This window comes from Balaenoptera musculus, chromosome 12, assembly GCF_009873245.2.
Source record: "Balaenoptera musculus isolate JJ_BM4_2016_0621 chromosome 12, mBalMus1.pri.v3, whole genome shotgun sequence".
Classification (NCBI taxonomy): domain Eukaryota; kingdom Metazoa; phylum Chordata; class Mammalia; order Artiodactyla; family Balaenopteridae; genus Balaenoptera; species Balaenoptera musculus.
Window position 1 is genome coordinate 35,111,226 of NC_045796.1, and position 24,922 is coordinate 35,136,147.

At 33.0% G+C, this 24,922-nt stretch overlaps 1 protein-coding gene across 5 annotated transcripts in view; it reads left to right on the forward strand.

The window, feature by feature from the left end:
• The window catches only part of PTPRK (protein tyrosine phosphatase receptor type K), a 565,097-nt gene that overhangs the window by 524,760 nt on the left and 15,415 nt on the right, over positions 1-24,922 (forward strand). For 2 of the 5 annotated variants that reach the window (XM_036871298.1, XM_036871299.1), the window contains exons 15-22: positions 5,691-5,851; positions 11,959-12,143; positions 13,836-13,923; positions 15,022-15,098; positions 17,848-17,884; positions 19,190-19,287; positions 19,678-19,794; positions 24,552-24,706. In XM_036871298.1, the coding sequence (XP_036727193.1) occupies positions 5,691-5,851; positions 11,959-12,143; positions 13,836-13,923; positions 15,022-15,098; positions 17,848-17,884; positions 19,190-19,287; positions 19,678-19,794; positions 24,552-24,706 (918 nt within the window). Of the gene's footprint in view, positions 1-5,690; positions 5,852-7,666; positions 7,703-9,634; positions 9,647-10,517; positions 10,860-11,958; positions 12,144-13,835; positions 13,924-15,021; positions 15,099-17,847; positions 17,885-19,189; positions 19,288-19,677; positions 19,795-24,551; positions 24,707-24,922 lie in introns of those variants that run through there. The other 3 variants (XM_036871296.1, XM_036871297.1, XM_036871300.1) reach the window with 3 other exon arrangements.

The window sequence follows — 24,922 nt, forward strand, 5'->3', positions numbered from 1 at the left end:
TTTGTGTGTGATATCATGGTCACATACATCTACTGTAGAAATAAATATCTTTGTGCATATATAGTGTATGGTGCATATGTATATTCACATAATATATGTATGTACCTGTGTATTAATAAGATATAATGACTTATTTATAGAAATTTTGGTGTCATTCTGCACATATTCTATATTAACCTAATAGATCTTTATGTTTTGTATCTAAAAAAAAATAGTCAATTTAGTGTAGAAGTTCTATACACAGCTGTTCCATCTGTCATGACATTTAGATGGTAATGGATGATATTACGCTTAACTGCATGTTGAAAATACACAATCCATTTAATTTTTCAATTTTTTTGTCTATAAAAAAGTCAGCATGTTATTTTTTCCAAATTATGTATTTTATATTTTATTTTCTATTGCATATCTGTTTAATTGCATGGCAAAAGATATTTAACCAATGCATGAGCAAATTGAAATACAAACCAAAAAAACATGAATTTTATTTTATTTTATTTTATTTTTTAACACACATTTTTCTGCTTTATTGAATGTGACAGAGTCACGCTTTTCATTCACCATTGCTTCTCTTTTTCCACTGTCTGTGATTTGCTTGCCAGGAGGAGCTACTATTCTTACTCCTACTACCTGTAAGTAGAAAATGGGTGATATATGACTTTACATGTGTTAAAGATGCAGTATCCCTTTTCAAAAAAATAAATAAATAAAACCCAAACCAAAAAACAGAATGTTTGCAATTTTGGTGACATTTCAAAAAATATGTTTTCCTGGACTCTAAAACTATAAAGTTTACCTATTAACCTATTTTGTTAATCTTTTTAAAAAGGGATATTGTATTTCTGTATGTTCAGCTACTTTTAATTTTTATTTACAATTTTCCATAAGTAGCCATAGTCTACAGCCTAAAGCATCATTTATTTACTTAAGTCAAACCTGTACCTTATCAATATGATGTCTCACTATCTGGTAAAGTAGAGATAGGGTTTGTAATTCACTAATACCTATCTTTACATAACACTTATGTTTGACAAAATGAGCCAAGTGATGTATTCATAGAAGAACATTCAAAATGCCTTCACAGAATGTGAATCAGGTCAGGTCTTACTGTGATAACATCTCTCTCCACGTTTCCAGGAATCCAGGAGGGGTTATAACTTCAGAACACCTTTTGGTCTGCTAAAAGCATAATGTTGAAGTGACAAAGAAATAAAAAATTCTTTTTAGAGAAGAAATTTTGAGTTTGTTTATTATGACTTAAATAGGACAATGATTTTGTAAAACCAAGACCAAAAAAAGAAAAACAAAACCTGTCAACCTACACAAAACACACCTAGGTGTCACATATCTCCTTTTGTCCTCCAGAGTTTTAGCTCTTCCTGTGCTTAGGTATGAAATGCTACTTCGGATGACGAAGGCAAGTATTGTCCACTCTATTTCACTAATCATTTTCAGTTTATTACCTTAAATTCCAGGGTATTCATCCAATCCAAAGGAATGATACAACAAAGTTTTCTTGGTCAGTGCTTGATCAATATTTGATCCACCAAATTTTGAGACTTAAAGATGGTGATTAAGTACTTTTGGGGCATATATCCCACAATATTTATTTCACTAGGTAAATTTAAGCTAGCTTTACTAAAAATTTTGCTAAGAGTCTCAATGACTATAACGGAATTCTGCCAACATTTTAAATATTATAAACATTTGGCTTCTTAAAATCTGCTAAAATAAGCAGGTGTAAAGTAGCAGTGCTCCTAGCTTATTGTGATGAATCATAATATCCTTGTTAAATCATGTTTGATGAAGCCAAAGGTAATTAAATGTACCATTTCATACAATGATGGAGCACTTTTCCTCTTTATAGCCCACCCATAAATCCACCTGCAGAAGTTTATGCTGTTGGCTGCTTTGATAATGAAAGTCATTTGCACATCTGTCAAACTCAAGGAGTTGCAAAATGATTTGCTTAACTGTCCTGAAGTGTACATTATATATGCTGGTTGTTCAGAGAGAGACAAAGCATCAAACATGCAGGAATCAGTAAATGTTTAATTATGAGAACATCAATAAGCTTACCATTAGCCATCCATTTATCTGTAATGTTAGAATGGGATTGCCTTTTTAGTTGATAGGTAGCATTTCTATATTCTAGACTATGTGGTGGGTTTTGATACTGTCATTGTAATACTTAGGGTTACTGGCATTATCAATCATAATTAGAAAAAATGCTGCAGACCTGTGTTTTTAAAACCTGCTTAAATAGATGTAGTGAAGCTACTATGAATTAGACATTTTTAAAATAAAACTAGAAATAAAATAGAGTAAAACTTAAAAGAAAACCAGGTGTGATCTTTGAACTAAAATTCATTGGCATCATCATAGTAAACTGTCAGTTCTTGATCAAAACACTTAACTCTAATGCTGATTTTTATTTCTTTTGTAATAACCTGAATTAAGCCTACCTCACAGGTTGTTGTGAGATAAGGTATAAGAACCAAGGTGATAGTGTACAGTTGGCAGATATTAACAAAGGTTATATATGTTCACCATAATTTGTCGACTAACAAAGGTTTGTGAATCTGAAAAGTCCTTCAGTGCCATGAAAACTTTTGCCTGTCATGCATTTGACAAGTTCATTTACTTCTTATTTTTCCTTCAATCATAAAATATGTTTAAATTATATGTTTTAAATAAAGCCTCAAAATTTAAACATCTTTTCCACTTGCCTTGAACTATCCATCTTCAAATTTTTTACATTATTTTTCATCCAAATTTCAAGTTGTCTTATTTTTATCCACTTCAATCTCTCAAATTTTTTGAGGAATGAATTCATCCTTTCTTCTTATCCAAGAAACAAAGATTGGAAGTTATTTCTTAAACTTTAAAATGGCAAAACATTTGCGCTACACTGATATTATTCTCAAATTTATAACAACTAATGTTTAACTCCTAGAGCAGTGGATGCTTCATATTACAGTACACTTGGTAATGTGGCAATTAAAAAAAACGTGAGTAACTGGATATAGTATAAGGGCTTAGGCCTTGGAACCAGGTCATTCTTTACTGCTTATTAGATTAATAACCTTGGGCAAGTTATTTAACTTGTCTGAGCCTGAGTGAGCTCATCTATACAATTAGAATTCTCATGCCTTTTTCAGTTCATTGATCTGAGAATTAATTGAGTTAACAAATGACAAGTGCCAAGCACATACCAGACCTAATTCATCCATTCAACAAGTATTTATTGAGTGTTTGCTATATGCCAGACACTGCTCTAAGTGCTAGGGATATACAGACGGTTCTTCCCTTCATGGAACATACAGTGGGGAAAACAATTAAAAGGATACTCACAATAATAATGTGATGAGTGTTATTATAGGCAGAAAACATGTTGCTATAAAAATACCTACTAGGGAAACCTAACCTGAGACAGGTTGTATTGGGTTCAGTCAGAGAAGTCTCCCTGATGAGGCAAGACAGAATGGAAGTTAACCAGATATTAGAGGTAAAAAAACACTGTAGGTCAAAGAACAAATATCCTATAGGTAAGTTTGGAAATGTCCTAGAGGTAAGTTTGGAAAGTGAAGCCTATAGACTAACATATGACCTGCTGATGTGTAATTTGCCCCACACACTCTTTCAAAAAATAGAACCACTTGAAAGAATAAGGAAATTTAACATAAATATTCAGAGTCATGACTTCTCTTTAAAAATAATTTTAAAATGAGAAACTCAACTCTGGGATCAAATGCCAGTATTCACTTAGGCAAGTTGCCCCCTAAACTACTCTCCAGTTCTCTGCAGTCCCCACCCCACCATGTGGTGTCTCATCACTGGCAACAGCACTATTTATATTCCCTGTGTGAAACCTGTAAGGGTTTTACAGGGTTTTTGCCCCCTAACCTAGAAAAAAGAGATAAGAGATCTTTCAGTGAATAGAGCAAATATTGCTACTAAGTGATGGTGGTGGTGACAGTGGTTGTGATGGTATAGTGGTAGTGATGGTGGTGGTGACAGTGGTTGTGATGGGGTAGTGGTAGTGATGGTGGTGGTGACAGTGGTTGTGATGGTGTAGTGGTAGTGATGGTGGTGACAGTGGTTGTGATGGTGTAGTGGTAGTGATGATGGTGGTGGTGGTAGTTCTTGTTACAGTTTTGTCGTTGTTTTCTTACTGATAATACTGTCCTTATCATTATTATTATTTCTAAAAAAATTAATGCCATTTCCATCCCTAAAGCCTAGTTTATGACTATCTTACTTAGGTATCAGATCTGCTATGTCAATATATTGGGTACTGTTGGGTATGTACCCCTGGGGCCAAGTACTATAATTCTCAAAGAAAAATATCCTACACATGAGTAGCTCTCAAATCACCAGATTAATTTTCTAAAGGAAAAGCCTTTGGACAGAAACACAACTACTAAATAAGTCTTTTTTTTTTTTTTAGGTATTTGTAGTATATTTACTCTAGTACAGATACTCATGAGAATCAGAAGAATTTATCCTAGCTAATAATCCAGCTGAGAAATGTTACTCTTAAAACAACTAAAAAATACTTCCAAAGCAACGTAAACTGCTGCCATAAGCTTAGAAACATTATCTGGCTATTACAGGCATTTAGAGTTTCTTTATTTCCTTTTAGAGTGCCTTATTAATGTGACATAAATGTTTTATATGCCTTTAATAGGTTTTTAATTGCATGTTTCATGTGTAACATTCACAAAGAACCAGAATGTATTTCACATCCTTGGTATGTAAGATAAAGATATCAGTGTTTGAGTAGCTCAAAAGTCTAACTCTGCTAATTTCCAAATCCCCTGTGTCATTTGCCTTGCTGCATTCGTAAGGCCATTCTGTACTTGGTACTCTGCCATGGGGTTCTGAAACACATTTTTAGGATTTGACCATGTTTGTCATTCAGTATTATGATCAATTGTATAATATCTCTGCATAGCATTTTCCAAACTTTTCTCAAAGTACTTTTCTTATAAAGTATATATAAAGTATATAATTCTTATAAAGTATATATAAAGTATATAAAGTATATAATTTTCCCATATATTCCTGAGTATTTGCATTATATCTAGCTGCGGTTGATTCTACAAGTTTCTAGGTTAGGTTTGGATTAATGTTATAAATATATTGCTACATAGGTTAATTCTACATGTTGCATTTTTACAGTAGAACAAAGAGTGAAGAATGGGATTTCCTTATCTATTTTAGTTGGATGACTATAGTAAAATAAACTTGAAAAAGTAGTCATGTTATTCCCCCAGGAGAACTTCTAAAAGTTGCTCAAGCGTGTTAATCACCCAGGAGGAAAACCAAAATTTAGCATTAGCTTAAGTTTTCCTTGAGCAACTCTACTAAGGAAGTATTTACTTACTGTTTCAATAAAGTATAGTCATGCTTTATGATATTTTATTTTAATGATAAAATACAAGAAGTGATGAGACATTTGGGTTGACAGCTTGAATGTTGAAATATCCATATGACAAAACAATTTTATAGCAATCAACAAATATCGTTTGGATGTCAAACTTAATTCCTGAAATTATGACATGTTTTTAGAGTTTCTAAACCAAATCTGTATTCTTATCCTCGGGCTTCCCTGAACTATTTACTGCTGGTGTCAACTCTCCTTCAAGCCTCACGCTAAGGTTTCCCTTTGGTGTTTGTCTTGGCAGCAAGCTTGCTAAAAAACGCAAAGATGCCCTGGGGAACACCCGGCAGGAGATGACGCACATGGTGAATGCTATGGATCGAAGTTATGCTGATCAGAGCACTCTGCATGCAGAAGACCCTCTTTCCATCACCTTCATGGACCAACATAATTTTAGTCCAAGATGTAAGTTCTTCATCAAAATTTTAATCAAAGATTTTTAAAGTTCTTTAATGTCTCTCTGAATTCAACACATTACCTTTTGAATAGTGAGGGGAAACAAGAAAGAGAGATGGGAAAAGTAGCTGGAAAGAGAAAAAGTGATATAGAATATTATGGAGTTTATCAGAAAGCTTATTTTCAGTCTTGATATTGGATTTAGTTGAACTTCAAACGGTATGAATTTTATTACTATGTTATAAGACATATCCATATACCACTCACCAAATCTTACGTTATTGCTTTAGGTTAAAATATACTTGATTGCCTACACAAAATTAGTTCATGTCAGAGTTTATTTATAATTGTTTTGCCATTTGAGTCTTCCTTTGTGTAAGATAAAGTTCCTTTTGAGATAAGAAATATCATAATTCTTTCTGGGAGTTATTGGCATGGGAAAGTTATTCTATTTAATTATTCTATAGACTTCTGGAGAATTTCAGTAATAAAAAGTTAACCAGGGAAAAGAGGAATCTACATACTCTTAAGTATCTGGTGTGAAGTCCAAAAGGTTACTTGAATTGAGGGATTGGCAGGGAACGGTGAAATCCATCCATTCACCTATCCATGTTAAGAATACCTCATGTTGATCTATGAAGGCAGATCTTTTAAAATACTGTCTTTTAAAATATTTCCTCTGAAGTAGTATACTGCTTCACAATCAGTATTATTGTTTATCTTCGAATTTTCTGTGATTTTTATATCTTGTTCTATAGCACTGTCTTTATTTTGTTACTTTAAGTTAAATTACCTGACTGTCTCTTCAAATCCCCAAGTAAAATTGGTACTTGAAGAAGGCAAATTTTGTTTATCCTTGGCCTTGTGTACACAGAGGCATTTTGTCACAGATCCCAGAGATATGTTTACCTCAGTTTGGGAAGCACATGTATAAGGAAAGAAGTAAACAATAGAAGTATTATTTTCGATACAGATTATAAACATATGGAATGGTAAGACTGAGAAAATAAAGTATTTGTAGCTTGTATGCATTTATGGCTTTTCAGAAAGGAATTTTTTTCTGAAATGTTCAGCTTGGTGAAAACTTTTAGTAGTTATTGGCCATCATTTTCTCTGATATATATCTACACCAAATTATTAGTTAGAAATGTTGTAATGAGTCATTTTGGATTTAGTTTTGATAATGATAAAGCTTATTTTCATTTCACTATAAGATAAATGATAGAGAAAAACATAAAATCTTATTATTGTTGAAAGTAAGTTTTGTTAAAAATATAGATGTATCGTCTCTCTAACCACTTGATTTAAAAATTAATCAGTTAAGGAGTTGAAAGGATTTTTGTTTCCAAAGCTTTTCTATCTACTGACTGTGTACCTTATTAGGAGGCTTGAATTTAGCAGTATAACTATAAATATACACTTATGAACTTGGAGAAAGGATTAAATCTATTTCCCAAAGTTAACTAAAAAAATTTATTTGGAATGAATATAAGATAATTACTTCTCTAAGTACCTCACACTTGATAAATCTAAAATACATGTTTTTCCCCCTTCATTTTATAATCTTTATAATGTCATGCTGAATCTTCTTGGCTTTTAAAATTGAACTGACTACTGAAATATATTTATAGATGCAGCTTTCCTGGTATTTTGAGGTAACCCAAGCTTTGAAAAAGAGAATTTTACCTTTGCAGGTTATAGTAATCAAAGAAAGTTTAATAGTTATATTTCTTAAGAAATGATAAATCTATTTTAAAGCAAAAAAAGAGCATAAAATACAACTTTAGGGCAATATGTTCCTTCATGAGCTTTGTTTTCCTACAGTGCCCAATGATCCACTTGTGCCGACTGCTGTGTTAGGTGAGGCCCTAATTCTTTGTCATCCTTTTTTGCATGGATCACCCCTCCTTGCATGGGTTATAGCTTTGTCTACGCAGTAATTATTTACAGCACAGGAAGCAGTTTGATTTTGAAAATATAGTCCTGGTTTTATCAAAGAGAGCAACTGTGGTCAACACAATTAGATCTAGTGCATTTCAAATTAGTAAGGTATGCTTTTTTAAAACAACATATTCTTTCATTCTTGGTTCTGTTAGATTTGGAGTGAAAGTACAAGGGCCCCCAATATATAACTAATGTTTATATATGCAAGTAAGTAGAATGAACCCAAATGCACACATTTCAGGGGCCAGTGCTACCTGAATAATTAGTTTATATATAAAAATCTACCTGATTTAAAGGGATTTTCTAAATCCTCCTAATTTTATAGCAACTAAAGAACACATTTCCAAGTAAACATTAGGAATGTGTGCATGTGCTTTAGTTTTGTCTTTGTTAAGAATTTATAAATGCAGGTAAAGTTGCTACAATATTGATATGGAGTTTTGCATTCTACGTGCATCTTACATAAGTGTTATCTTTCAACAAATTTAGAATAAGCCAAGATTTACCACTATATAACATCTAAGACAACTGATATTGCTAGTGATGAATAAGACCTTTTCAGCTCTAAAATTAAAATAATGTTTAATCCAACTGTATGTTTAAGAATAGAATGAGTTTCATTTCAATTTGTACTCTATTCCTTGACTGATTATACACCAATGATTCATGACCAGCTTGCTCGTATGTTCGCAAGTTGTCTTATCAGTTTGATCCCCGTGCTTCTAATATTTAAGATTTAACCAGAGAAATGTAGAAATTGCCAGATAAATGTATCTTAAAAGTTCCCAGTTCTCATGTTTTATATTTAAATTTCTTTGAACATAAAACATTAGCTTACGCATGTTTTTATTATCCATGTATTCAATGTTTAATTATATTTTAAAAATATGTTGGAACAATACAACTAACTCAGTTAAGCAAAATATACCTCTTTTTCACTAAAATAATTATTAAAAATTATAATTTTATAATATAAAAATATATTCTAAAAGAATCTGTCTCTGATTGCACTCTCCCTTTGATGTCCACACCAGTAATGGCAGGGAAGTGAGCTGGGGAACTTGCCCCAAGGGATGGTCTGATCACGTAGGAAGGAGCCAGGAATCATGATCTTTGGGAGGCATCAAATGCCTCTGAAAATGTCATCTTCTGTTGAGCACTGTAGAATGCTGTCAGCATCAAACTAATAAGTTAAATTCAATTAAGTTATTAAAAACTCAAGGAAAAAGATAGTTACCTCACTGTTAAAATTTCATTACAGTAATATTCAAGGACATGTAGAATTGGGTCTAAGTCTCAGTCCTCTTGTGGACTCACAGTATGAACTCATGAAAATACCTTTGTCTTTGCTTCTCCATCTGTAAAGTAATATAATATTTCTTACCATACCTTTTCCTCAGAGCTTAGTAAAGAGAAAAGGAGATAATGTATAAAGTTTAAAAGATTATTGTAATAATTTTCCCTATGAAAGAGGAAATTTTTGTTTAAGGAAGGCTAGAGTTAACACAATAGAGTTATAAAATCTGTTCATTTAAACGGTCATTGTGCATTTTATTTCACTTTGAAAGTCAAGCTGATTTTTTTTTTATATTTCTTCTTAAAAGCTAAAAAGCTCGTTAATCATACCAGATTTAGAAATGATTTGTTGCATTTTTTCATCATTCTTGGAATCACCGTGTTTACAGTTGTTTTGCATCCAGTTGATTTTGTATTTATAAAGCAATTTTTGAAGTCACTTCAAATATTGCTTGATATTAATATCTGCTTACTGATTTAAAAAGAAGTTAGAAATTTTTGTATTGATTCATATTTTTGTTTTTTGTGTTCTACTGCTTCGTTGGGTTAAAGTCCCTATAACTGGTAAGTGTATTACAAAGAACTCTAGGAAACCTTTCCATCAAGGAAATATTTGAAGTTATTCTTAAATGTGTGATAAGGATAATGCTTAGTACATGTACTCTTACTTCTAGTCACATTATTAGGTAATTTAATGAGGTAGAAATGTATAGAGATTAATAATTCATGTGTGATTATTTTAAAAAATACTGCTCATTGTACTACTGTATTAAAGCTTAATGCAAAACAAAAGGCACTGTCTACTTCATATTGAGACATAATCATGTAAGATTTGGAATATGGGTGAATTCTGTGTTTCTCACTGAGCCTTTTACAAATGTAAATATTCCACTGCTCCAGCAGGTGCAATGTGCGCTCTGGGGCTGCTTCACAGAGCACTGACTACCTTATTCCAGCTTGGGTCATTGAGTTTTGCCTCCCTGACGTTGTTCTCTTTACTTCTCATCCTAAGCTTTATATTCTGTGATAGTGCCCAAATCGGTGGCTTCTGAATTTAATTTTACTGGGGAGACGTATATATTCTTTATGTCAGTGTATTGATTACAATATTTTAGCAAAGATAGATCAATTGAGTGTTGTCTCATAGAAAAAACAGGAAACTCTCATAAATCATGTTTGCTAGCAAATGTTTGTGTGTAGAGGGGTGGGAAACCAGAGTAAAGAGCGTTAATTCATTTGGGTGTTTTTAGGTCACAAAAGAATCCAGCAGAGTTTTGTTTTTTTAGTTCAATGTAGAGTTTTAGAAGTAAATTCAAAAAGAAAAAATGCATTCATCCTAATAAGAGAAAGTAAAGTAAATGCAATCAAGCTAAATTATAGAAGCATACAAATCTGATTGTGGGGTTCTTTTTTTTTTTTTTTTTTCCTTCTCCAGGAAGAAAACATGTTTATCATGGGGACAACAATTCATTTTTTGCCATATCCTATTTGTAGAGTTGGTGATAGAACAGGCAAATGTACCAGCACTTGAAATATGTTTAACTGTTAACTAAATATCGTTCTCTACAGTATGCATTATCATTAAAAAAAAAGTTCCCCTAAGAGTGTATTTTCTCCTCTGTTAATGAGTATGGCAGTGTAATGTTTTCTAAAGTAACACCCCTTAAAACATTTGTTTTTTTTTTAACATGGTAAGTTTAAATGTGCTGACTATAAGCATGCTTCTTCTCATTGTAATGATTAGTACTGTGGTCATTAAAATAATATTTATTTTTCAGAGGTAAAATGTTCTTGTTCTTTTCTTCCTTCTTATGACAGAGACTTAAGAGTTTCTTTTCATTTTAAGCTAACAACACAGTTGAGGTGGGGCCTATACTTAAATGTGGGTGGTGAGGGATTTAATGGATTTTTAACTAACTGAGTCATTGAAATATGTATTGAGTGACTGCTTTGCACCAGGCACTAAGAATAAGGAGAAAAATATGACTGTTGTCTCTACATGCTAAGTATTGAGAGTTTAGTGAGGAAAATAGATCAGTAAGTAAATGATTAAAATACACTGTAAGTGAAATGAATGTAGGAGAACAGGAGGCCATGGGAACACAAAGCAGGTGCTTTGTAGCTCAGCCTCGATGGGCCGAGGAAGAATTCCAGAGGAAGTTCCTAAATATTTTGCCCCAGAGACATACCCCCGTTTCTTTTATACAGTAGCCGAAAAGTCAAAATGTATCAGCAATAAAAACACAACAATAATAATAAACCAAGGGAATGGAGATCAAGTATAAATGCACATGTAACCTGGCTAGCAGACGTAGTGGGCCCAGGGGCTGATTCTGTAGAATGTTCATGTTTCCCAGTCTGGGAGTGTATCGTGGTAAAAAGCCGGAGGTGGAAGGGCATAGTACGGCCACAGGGCAAGAAGAGCAACCCTGTGGGGATGGGTTGCCTAGAGGGAGGTTGGGATATGGGTGGGAAAGAATTTGTTCAATTTAATCAACAATGAAAACACTCTCCAGTTGGCAACTTGATCTTCTGGTCCCACTCTATACTGCTCTGACTGCAGGTACAAGAAAAAGTCAGAACTCAGCGAAATCTCCCACTTATAGTTTCTAAAAGTGGATCAGGTGTCTCTCTCTACATCTCACAGCATGTATTGTCTTACTGATATACACATGATATACCCTGACCTCCTACCTTGAGCTGAAGTAAAGGGCTTTGTCTTTATAGGGATGCTGCCCTAGGTCTATACTATATTTCTTTCCCTTCCTCCTATTATCAGAAAGATCATAAGATCTTAAAATCTTATTTGCATAGATATATATTAAACAAGGTAACTTTGTCTTTTTTTTAATCTTCTGGAATCTGAAAAATGGCAGATGAGAACCACAGTGCTACAGCAGAATCCAGTCGTCTTCTGGATGTACCTCGCTACCTGTGTGAGGGGACAGAATCCCCTTACCAGACGGGACAGCTGCACCCAGCCATCAGGGTAGCCGACTTACTGCAGCACATTAATCTCATGAAGACATCAGACAGCTATGGGTTCAAAGAGGAATATGAGGTGAAAGTTTCAATACTATGTTGAATTTCATTTCTAACCATGATACCCAGCACCATTTAACAGCTTTAACATAGCAAGCAGTGGAATACTCTGTAGACTGTCTAATCCTTTCTCTGCAAATGTACAATCAAGTGTACATATGAGGAGAGGGGGGTAGATGGATTGAAAGAAAAGGGTACTTCCTGGGGATATATCTGGGTCAAAATTCATTTTAAGAAATAAAAAAATATTGGATCCCATAATTTATTTGACTGTTATTTAAAAACCACTTTGTTAGACTTTATATTTCCCCCACTCAAAAATCCATAGCAAGATACCTTGAGTCCCATTGTATCATTGCAGGTTCTGCTATTTGAAAGACCTAAGCAGTGGATGCTTTTCTGCCTCTTTGCTTGTTGACCCTTTGTTGAGAAATAAGATCTAGCTTTGTGCCCTAAATGTACTACTTGTCACTCTGAGTTTTGTTTTGAGGATTATAGGTTGAGGGGGACTGGGAAGAAAAACAGAGCAGGGAAAATCCAGGCAACAAAAAGAAGCCCAAAAAAGGACATGGGAAATTCTTCTTTCATCTTTATTGCCCCTTGCTACTCAAACCAAAATACCAAGATTATACTACAAAGGAAGTGATTTAAACTAACCATCCCAATAAACATAGTATAGCAAAAAAGAAACAGTTCCTCTGACACTTTTCAATTACTGAGAAGTATCAGTCTGGGGTGTAGAAGAAAGTTCCTCCACCACTATACACACATACCTAAAGTAAAAGAGAACAAGCAGTACTTTACTTTGAAAGACCACCTAAAATACATCTAACTTCGTAAGGAATCTTCTAAACACTACCTTTTATTTAAGATTACTTGTTATACCTTAGTTTGGGAGTGAGCAAATTTATTTTTGAATTTTGAATGTTGGTTTTAGATATATGCAGGAAACACTATGCTGTGGAAACAAAACAGTGCAAGGAATTACAATATTCTGCCAGAGCTGGGGTTTTTTTTTTTTTGTTCATTACATGTATATTCTTGTGTACCTCACTTCAAAGACCGTTGACTCTTTGAAGACCCCATTTCCTGTGTTGAGCAAAGTTTAAGTTTTTCTGCAAAAAGAAATCTATACCCATATTTTAAATTGCTGCATATGGTAATTAAACCAATCAACAATTTCATCTGTTCCAAGATTCTTGGAGATAGTGACTCTTTTTAATTTCCATATGGTCTCTTGTAGAGACTCAGTCCTTTCCACGATCTTCAAAGAAACTGAAATGTGGTGTATTGCACACGATTTAATGAATAATTATGGGAGAAAACAGGTTTTCTTTTTCCTGTTAGAAATGCTAAAGGAAGCATACTTTTGAAAGATGCTCATTAAAAGTAGTTTTGAAGTTTTTGATGCTTCCTCTAGTTCCATCTCACAAAGTTATGGTGATCTTAAATTTGAAATACTTTCAAGGTCCTTTTTTTCCCCCTAAGTTGTTTCTTGTCCTTAATTTGAACTCAGTCCAATCCAAGATGAACAAGTAGGAGTCCAACAAACAAGCTTTGAGGTCTGAAAATTGAACTTGTTTACTGCTGCAGTACTCCCTTCCTCCCTGAGAAGATGGCTTTTACTATTTTGGTCTTCAGAACAGACAGACCTGATTCAAGAAAAGGAATAAAATTCAGTGTGCTTGTTAATTTTGCTTTTTTTTTCTAGAGCTTCTTTGAAGGACAGTCAGCATCTTGGGATGTAGCTAAAAAAGATCAAAATAGAGCAAAAAACCGATATGGAAACATTATAGCATGTAAGTTCTCTTACAATTCTTGGTGAAAGTAAATACTCTGTGTAGAAGATAAAGAGTAATTTGCAATTCCTCCTTATATGGTTTTAAACTTTAAAAAAATCCCAGAGGGTGGCACATCTGTTCATAAAATAATCTATTTAATATTAAAACAGCATTGGCTATTGGCAGGGATTCAGAAATTGTCATCATCCTCATTAATTAATTGACTCAGACTCTTCACCCTGTGGAGATAACGTGCCGCTTGATTTTATGTTTGCACATAAATGCATGGGGGTGTCATTAACAGCTGAAAATATTAGAATAACAAATACGAAGGATTTTTTTCAGTGATAAATTGCTATAACTCTTCCACCAAACATATTCAAGGTGGGAGTGTTATTCTTTCCATATACCATATTTCCTTTCTTGGAGCCAGTGCCTGAACCCCAGGTGTTCCATGTTACTTATAATAAGGGACTTCCTCCTGATGAAGTCTTTACAATGTATTCATGAGATAAATAAATTGATTATCATATGAAACCAAAGGGGCAGTAAGAAAAGTAACAGATAGTTTAGCTTGTAACTAACTGCTGATTTACTTAGACCACTTTATTCTCAATTTAAATTATTTTACACTGTCTTTTGAATACATCAGAATTTAACCTTGACTCTCACAAAATAAGAAGTTGAGAGCAGGGGTTCGAAATTCACTCCCTAGTTCTGTGGCTCATTTGCTGTAAAGTAAGGGGAGAAAAGATCCCACCCATATAAAATCATGCCTAACAAGCAAGATTAGGAGTTAAGGCAAGTTCAGTTCTTTAGAAAAATTTATGACTCAAATGATAATTTGTCAGACATTATCATGTCCCCTAAAAGCTTCCCGACTATAAAGATGCTAGTCATTGAAGCTTTATTAACAGAATATTATCATTGTAATAAGTAATGAACTCATTAATGTTCTTGCATTTCTTCAAATGACTGGTATCCAAGGAAATTTTGAAAGTATATTATGGATAATCAGTTGTTAACCACTGAATTATTTTAAGTCTCTACTAAGGTCATTGTCTCAGAACAGGGGGAAAATTTAATAGCTTTTCTTTTATCCTTTAAAAAATTTAGATGATCACTCCAGAGTAATTTTGCAACCTGTTGAGGATGATCCTTCTTCAGATTACATTAATGCCAACTATATAGATGTAAGTATTTTTATCCTTCAGTATGCCCAATTTGTTGGCTTATATATGTAAATCTTTTTGCTTGTTATTACCTATAAAGTGATTGCTAGCTTTTTAAAATAAAGAACAAACTGTACACTTTTCCTTGTTCTACGTCCTAGTACTTACTGACGTTGTTGTGCTTTCTTTCACACCTGACTTTGGTTTGGGCTGTAGATTTGGCTGTACAGGGATGTAAGTACCACTATATGTAAATAACAGCACCCTATTATAAATATTTAATGTTAACTACTCAATTACAGTTACTACTAATGCTTACTACTAGTTATCTCTGCATGCTTCCCCTAATTAGCCTCATACGGTATACCTATGTTCATTTTTTTGTAACTCCTTTACATGTGTAAAGATCTATTTTACCTCTTTCCCTTTTCTATGTTTAGAAAAACAGGACCATTTTTAGCTTTTGACAATTTATTATGTACTCGAGTTTTATTTGTTGATGGTTTCTGTTTCTGGTTTTTATTCCTTACCCTTCCCCAAACATATGTGAGAAGCTGGATAGTATGATGTGTATTAGTGTTTCTGAAATTTTACTTTTTCACATTTGACTTCTGATGTTAAAAATGGGTAGGGAGACTATTTTGTGGTGTGTGGTATTGGTTTGTAAAGTATTAAAATTACTTAGGCAAAATAATTACTAAATTGCATTTGTAAAATACACATATCACACATATATATTGAATCATACAAATGAAAGTTTGTTTTGATCATACAGTCTGCTGTTCAGTTTTGGTTACAAACATATCTACGTGTAAATTCTTTATTTAATGGAAAGTAATTATCAAAAAAAATAAAATATTAAGGAGGCAATATATTACATTACATATAAGAAGGACAGGCTCTGTTCATACTTCCTGGTTCAGAATCACACTGGAAATTGTGAGAATGTTGATTCATCTCTCTGTGCCTCAGTTTCCTCATCTTTACAGTGGGGGTAATAATAATACCACTAACCTCATCATTTTGTTGTGAGAATTAAATGAAGTAATTCATGTTGAGCATTTAGCACAATGCCTAGCACATATTAAGCACTCATTAAACTTAAGCTATTTTATTAAAAAAATAATCCAAACCTAGGTGTGCTGAAATTAATTAATTCTAAATATGCATTAATTGTAAGGCAAAAGGTAGAAATATCAAGTATTGCAGCATATATGATACATTTTTAGATATATAAAAGATATGAAAATGAGGACCCAACTTTTTCTAATTTCTATAAATAGGAAATAATTTTTATCACATTTATTAAGCTCATGTTTTACTGTTATTTTGTGAATTGTCATTATTTATATATTTGAATTAATGAATTTTATTAAGTATAGTCTCTGAGTATATTGGTTAAATTTCTGATCATCATTTTACTCTCATTCAATATTTCAAATTTATCAGACATCTCAACATGGAAAACTAAACTTAACAGTCTACTCTCTAGAATAAAAATATCAGCAGTTCTCTGACAAATTTGTACTTGTTCTTACCTATTTAGCTTAACCTTGGTTTTCTGCCAAGACCCTGGCAGGACATTTGGTCCTATCCGAAACATCCATAAGACATTTGGTCCATGCCAAAAGGTCCTTGATATTTCGTCCTGTCCAAAATGTCCATGGAGACATTTGGTCCATGCCAAAAGTCTTTGATATTTGGTGCCATCCAAAACCATTTGTCATGGACCTAGTAAGCTCATGCACATTTTAGATAGAACCAAATTTTAAGGACCTTTCAGCATACACTAAGGGTCTTGTGGACATTTTGGACACAACCAAGGGATCCTGTAAATATCAAGAACCTTGACATGGACCAAATGTCTTATGGATATTTTGGTTAGGACCAGATTGCTAACTCAGGCTTTTACTAAAGCCCTTTGCTCAAGACACAACAAAGTCAAAGCTTAACCTTATTATACCATTAACATTTTTGCTATTCATGGTCTTTTGGAATTCAAACCAGTTGAAAGCAGCTAACAACTTATCCCTTATCTGGAATAATTTCTTTATTGAAACAATATTAAGTGCTTAACCACATAGAACTCAAGGCACACTAAAAAAAAGAAAGAAAGAAATACTAAACCTTTTGTTCAGGATAAGATGCATTTTTTAAAAGATTTCTTTCCCTATATATGTGTGTACGTATAATTATGTGTGTGTAAATTAATATTATCAGCACACACAAAATAGTTTTGGCAGATTCCTGAACATATTATAGAACAGAAATATCCTCTAAAAAATCTCAGCAGGACTTTGACTTGATGCACACATGCATTGTCCAGCTCTAACATTGGAATGTTGTTATTTTTTTATGGTTCTAATATGTCGTTGTCTATTTGTAATGCAGTGTGTTGTACTTTTGGATGATAAAATAAGAATTAGTATTTTTGAACACAATTTTGCCAGGAATGAATGACTAAAGATTAACATGAAGGCATAAACATTTTAGTGAAACCAAACAAAATCTATGAAGTTATTTCCTAGCAAACAAAACTCAATTATGTAATATATATTTTAATCAGAGCCCTTAAAATATTTAATTTTTGCTTTATTTTTACCTTTCAGATAACCTAGGTTTGAGAAGTGAACTATGAGTTCACTACTCATTTCTGGACTTTTTACTGTAACTTAATCTTAACAGGTGGTTGTCTTCATCTTTTTATGCCTTCATTCATTTATTTCTGACACTGATATAAAATGATGACCAATTTGTTCTCCTATTTTAGGGCTACCAGAGACCGAGCCACTACATTGCAACTCAAGGTAAAACTTTGCCTTTTTAAATGTAATAGAGTAACCAAACTTGCTTAAATCATCCACGTGATTTTTTTTGTAATTTTATCTGAATTAACTGAAAAAAAAAGATCAGCTTTTCTGATTAACACTGCTTTTTATTCATTTGTATAATACAAATTGTTTTATCTGTTTAAAATGTATATAAATTAAACCCTGATTTATTTTTTTAATTAAAAGTAAAAGAGAAGCTGCTGGTAGTTTTGAGATTTGGTTCTTAGTATCCTGATGTCCCAGAGCACTAGTCAACAGGGATGGGCAGAGAAATTACTTATTTTTTGATGAAAGCAAGTTAGATCTCATCTTGTGTAAGGTGCCTGTTTTCTTGCAACAGAGTCTGTCGGCCTGGCACGTGATAGTACCCAAGACCAACACTGCTATAATGAGATACTGGACTGTCTTGCAACAATTTTTTTAAAGTCAAGACTAAGACAAAACAAAGGGCTAAAGGGAACTTAGTCGAGTTCATTCTTCGTGGAAAATAAGAAGACAGTAAAGAAATCTTGTTATAGTGGCATACTGGGAAATAAAAGTATACTAACAATAACACCAAAACTACTCTAGTTATCTCCCCAAACTGACCACTGACCATCAGAAGAGAAACCTGCACATCTTATTTTATAAAAGACGAAAGTAAAACAAAAGTTAATTTGCTTTTTTGACAGAGGTCATTTCTAAGTGTTTTTCACATATCTTTGGTGTAATTGAGTTTAATTATAAACTCTTTAAAGTTAGAAACATCATCCATGGTGAATAATATTCTGGTTTCATGGTATAGGGTAGAGTAGAGCCCAGTAGCTGGTTTTGCAGTTCAGAGATGATACTGTAAGATTAGAATGTGTCCTTATATGTATGATAGTTCTTCATTATCCCCTAAACATGCACTGTTTATAAATGATGTGTGTATATTTATTTGGTAATATGTGCTGTTTGGTTGATGGTGGTGTAAGACTTCCTATTTTGACGTGTACATGAAGATGCATTAAAGTAACTTAGAGACAGTTATAAGTACCCTAAAAACTAGTGATTTCTTCTTCTGAATTTGAAAACATAGAAGGCAAACTGAAACAAACAAACTTGTACATGCCTATGTTTTTGCCTTTAGTGTGAATTTAGATATGAACTGAATTTAAGTACTTTCAGTGACATTTTGTGTTAGACCTTTAATTTTTCTTCTTTGGGTCATTTAGTTTATATTGCTTTTTATCTTATCTAAACTTCTTAATAACTACAAAATTTCTCTGATAGCATAATATTCAAATTAATTTTTTATAGGCCCAGTTCATGAAACAGTATATGATTTCTGGAGAATGATTTGGCAAGAGCAGTCTGCCTGCATTGTGATGGTTACAAATTTAGTTGAAGTTGGCCGGGTAAGAGGCACAAAAAAATCTGTGTGTCACAGAATATGACTGTAAGTTGAATAGCAAAACATAACACACTTAAAATAGAATATCATTCAATTGTTTGAAAACAAATTCTTAGGCATACCATTTCAAGTGAGTGCTCCTAAGTGAGGCTTTGATTGCTGAGAAATTACTTCTTATTTAATAAATAAAATAATAAAATAAAATAAGCTTTGATTTTATACTAGAATCTAATTGCATCTTTCTGTTTATTGTATAACAGATTATTTTATCTCATTTATAGATTTTTACACTGTCTTTTAATTGTGACCTGAAGAGTTATCACCGAAATTAAATCATCTTGGTTAATGTGTATTATATACTCAGGTTCACCTATATATACTTTTTGTTGTTTAGGTTAAGTGCTATAAGTATTGGCCTGATGATACTGAAGTTTATGGTGACTTCAAAGTAACTTGTGTAGAAATGGAACCACTTGCTGAATATGTAGTCAGGACATTCACCCTGGAAAGGGTAAGTACCCTAAAGTTCTACAAAAATATGTATATTGAAACTGTTTGTTTTTTTTCTTAAAATCCATGTTAAGATTTGTCTTGATGATGCTATCATATCTATTCATTCATTCATTCCACAGATATTTATTTGAGAGCATAACATGTGCCGGGCATGTTTCTAAATCTTGGGACACATATTAAATCCCTGCTTCTGTGGAGCTTATAATCTGTTGAGGGGAGAAAGACAATAAAAATTAACAAATAAACAAATACATCATATATTTTGAAAAGTACCATGGAGAAAAATAATGTTGGGAATGGAAGTAGGGAAAATTGCTGAGGTAGAGGAAGGAATGGCCTACAGTTTTAACAGAATGATCAGGAAAAGAGTTGTTGAGAAAGTAACATGAGTAAGGCTTGAAGGAAATGAGGGAGTGAGTGATATAACTATTATATAACCCAGGGAAGTTGTCCCAGGCAGAATATTCCTGATGGAGGGAAGAGTCATTTCAGAGACCTAGAGGCATGATATTCCTCTCACCATGAGAAACAGCCAGGAGTCTAGGGTATTCAGAGATGGGTAAGTGAAGGGGAAAGAAATATGAGATAAAGTCAGAGAAATAACAGAGCCAGATAAGTGAGCCCTTATGAGCTACTATGATGATTTTAGTTTGTATTATAGGTAAAAGTAGCCAGCCATTGGAGGGTTTAAGCCCAGGAGTAACATGATCTGACTTTTTTAACAGGATCAGAAAGACTGAAGCAGAGTGGGCAGTGTAAGTGGACTGAAGTAAGACGTAGGAGCAATAACATACATTGTTGCAGAAAAGTTTAATAAATTTGACCACACAAAAGTATAAAATTATCTGTATCAAAAAATTTTTAATTAAAAGATGCACACACAACAAAAAAAATCTGTGATTATTTAATATTCTTAATTCATAGCGTTAATATAAATAGAAAGGAAACAATAGAATCCCCCCCAAAAAATCAACTGCTAAGCAGCCTATTGAAAATGTTTAACCTCATGATATACCATTTTGTACTTTGAAATCAACCAGAACTTTTTAAAAAAGAATTATAATCGTCATTGATTTTAAGGATATGGTGAGACAGATATTTTCATATGTAGCTGATCGTACTTAAATTGGCATAAACCCTCTGTAAATCAGTAAAGCAGTGTATCTACAGAACTTTAAAATATTGATGTCCTTTGACCAAGAAACTTACCTTCTATGAATCTATCCTAAGAAATTTATTTAAAATACAATGACTCATATATAGTCTTGGAAAATTATAGATAACCATAACTGTCCACAATAGATAGTTAAATTATACATCTATGATCTGGAAATACCACTCTTTACAAATGATACTTATAAGTAATTTTACCATCATAAAAAATAATTAGGGGAAATGTTAAATGGAAAGTACCATCATACAGAACAACATAATTATGATGATCACAACTATAAAGTATGTACGAAAATTTCTTAGACAAATCAAGTAGAAAAAAATAAGCAAAGATATAGGAGATTTCAAGAAAAGAACCATCAAGCATGATTTAATGAATAGCTAGATCCCATTATTATGGAAAGAAAGAATTTGGAATATACATTCTTCTTGTAAGTTCATTAATGTTTTATAAAAAATCAATCATGAACTTAGTTATAAAGGAAATCTGAATATATAACAAAAACTCAAGACGTTTCCAAAATCCAATGGAAAATAAAAACAAATCACTGACCAACGATCCCCCAAATTAGGCTCAGAAGTCACCAAAGCCTCTTTTGAATAATCTTTGAACTATAGTCTTAAAACTGAAATTATATTGTAGAGATAAACAATTTCACGTCAGAATTTCCCACAAGTTATCTTACGAGAAAAATATATACTAAAAAATGATTTGTATTTTGAAAGGCAGTCTAAAATCTTGTGAAAATTCATAAAACTAGAAAATCAGAAAAAAAGTCAATAAAACAAAGGAAAAATTAAATATAAAACTGAAACACAAACAAAAAAGAATAAATTTAATCAAAGAGCTATTTCCTTGAAAAGAGGAATAAAGTAACTAAACCACTTGTCAATTCCAAATGAAGAACAATCAAAACAAAATATGCAACGTTAGACAACACAAAAGGTGTATAACTACAGTTACAGTGCTATTAGGAAAATTATAAAAAATAGTACGTGTGAACTTGGAGACAGATTTAATCTAGGTACACTGATATTCTAGCAAATAATAACTTCCAAAATTTGACTCAAAGAGGGTTAGGAATCTGAACAGATAGTAAAAGAAAATAGAAAGAGTGTTAAAATTTGCCATTAAAATTGCAGTATGGTTTCATAATTGAGGTTTCTTTAACCTTTAAAGAATAACTAATGAATAGCTAATGCCTAAGTTAATCAAACTATTTAGGCCATAGAAAATCATTAAAACCAACTAAATGTATTTTAAAAGCTAGCATAACTGTGATAACAGAACCACATAGAAATAGGACTCTCTCAAGCTCTTCTCTCAGTCTCTCTCTCTCTTTCAATCTCTCTCTCCCTTTCTCAAGTATGTACACACACATACATTGCAGACCAATTTCATTCAAGAACATGCTGAAAATTTGAATCCAGCAGTGAATTAAGAAAAGATCACAACATGATCTTTCATGATTGTTTTTTAAGAATGCAAGGATTTTACAACTGTGGTAGGAAATCTAGCAGGATATTTCATTATTTCAGTGCATTACAGGAGCAAAACCATATGATTTTATTAATAGATATTGTAATGCACTTAATTTTATTTAAAAGACATTTATAGTCATACTCTATATTAGAAAAATAAGGAGACTTGCTAAACATGATAAAGGTGATTCAACAATAATCAGTTGCATGCATGTTAAGGAATGAAAAACTAGGGGCATTGAAGTTATAATCAGAAATGCAATGTGGATAATCATCCTCACTAGTATTCAACATTTTTGGAAGCTCTAGGAAATGAAATAAGACAACAAAAGGAATAAACAGCAAAACTATTAAAAGGGACAAAATTATTTTAAGGTGTAATGATTTTATACCAAGAAAACAGGAGATAATGTTTTTAAATGGAACTAAAAAGCATTTAGTTAAGTGACTAATTCAAGATAAATATTCATATCCTAGCTTTTCTTCATGTTAGCAATAAACAGATATAGATATTAAAAAATCTTTCACAATATTAAAAAAATTCTGTAGTGTCTAGGAATATATTTAACAAGAAAGATACTGGTCTTAAGTGAATAAAACCACAAAAATGTATTGAAGGACACAGAATAAGAGGTGAATAAATGGAAACACGCACCATGTCTCAGAATGGGAATACTTGGCATTAATACCTTGTTATGGATTTGACACAATACTAATTGTAACATTATTGGGGTTTTATTTTTAATTTATTTTCTTGTTATTTAGAAAAAACACTGAAAAAGAGTGATTTTTTTTTTAAATCACATATTTGAAAATTACTCAGGAATATTTAAGTAAAATGAACAATAAGGGAACATGCATCGCCAAATATTAAAATTTTCTAAAAAGAGCAAGGTCCTTACAGCAACTCCAGCAAAAGGATCAACGCAGAGGAGATGAAGTGATTGTCTAAAGTCAGATCTTTGAATAATTTATGGCATTCCTCACCAGAGCTGACTTGAAAAGTAGTTAAGAAAGTGATTTTATTTGCACAATTCCATGGTGATGTTTATCATTGTCACTATTATACTTATTTGCTGAGCCCTGCTTTGTGTATGGTATCGTACTAGGAATGGGGAAGAAAAAGAATTATAAGATATGATCAGTGGATTCCAAGGTTTGTGTGGTATTAGTCTGTTTAAGATGGAATCTAAAGATAAACTTTCTCAATTTAGTTCATTTATTTAATGCAATTTTCCCACCTTTTCTGAGGAACAGGTGAGACTGAGATTCACAGATATCTCACAGTAGAGTTGGAAATATATGGATCATAGTGGGGTTTGGGGGGCTACAAATGTGGATTCTTAAAAATAAATTATGCAGCATTTCATCTATATTCTCCAAGCACTGCTACTACAATCTACAGGCTTCTTTTAACAAAAAGGAAGGGAAGAGCTTTGAAATGTGTATTGAAAGGGTTCTCTTAAATTAACCCAACAGGAGAGGGACACAACAATGGATGCTTTGCTTCTTTCATTTTGTATTTTTGTTGCCATAAATAATTCTCTGTGTGCTGAATTATTTCAGAGTTTAGGAAAATAGTCTGCCCAAAGAACAGTTTAGCTGTCTGTATATTTTTACAAACCAATCTAGAGTAGTACTGTTCTGGAAAATCCTTATATGCTATGCTTCAAAACTATTTTCAACATGGATAAGCAAGGCATCAAAATCTCTTTGTGAGGTGAGAAGTAGAAAGTTGCTTTTATACACCACTTGAGAACTCAGTGCATTGGGTCAGTAGGGCAGCACTTTAACTTCCCATTTCTTCCTTTCCCCCTAATCATTTTATGTGTTGTCATTCCAAGTAAGGAACAGACTGTCAAGGTAAATAAAATTTACCCAGACTTATAGAACTGAGCAAGACTTCTAATTTTCTCTCTTTGGCAGTTGTCTGACAATAAAGGTAAGCTCCTAGGCCATGTCAGCATCCTTTTTCAGAAAAAGCATGATCTTTGATAAATTTCTCATTTTTTTCATTGTCAATCAGGTCTAGTACTCGTGGTTGTCTTTAATGGCTCTATTTTGGTCCTTTTGAAAACACTTCTTTACCTGTTTGCACAGAGGGGATACAGTGAGATGCGTGAAGTTAAACAGTTCCATTTCACCGGCTGGCCTGACCATGGAGTACCCTACCATGCTACAGGCCTTCTTTCCTTTATCCGGCGGGTCAAGTTCTCCAACCCTCCCAGCGCTGGCCCCATCGTTGTGCATTGCAGGTAAGTGGTAGTCCAAATGGCATTGACTGTGTGCAGCCAGCTTTTTAAAAATATCCAGACAAGGTTTGTAACCACAAAAACTAATGCATACTGACAACAGGCGTCCCCAACCCCTGGCCTGGTACTGGTCCGCGGCCTGTTAGGAACTGGGCCGCAGGGCAGGAGGTGAGCGGCAGGCGAGAGAGAGAGAGAGAGAGGTGGCGGGGGGGGGTCTGC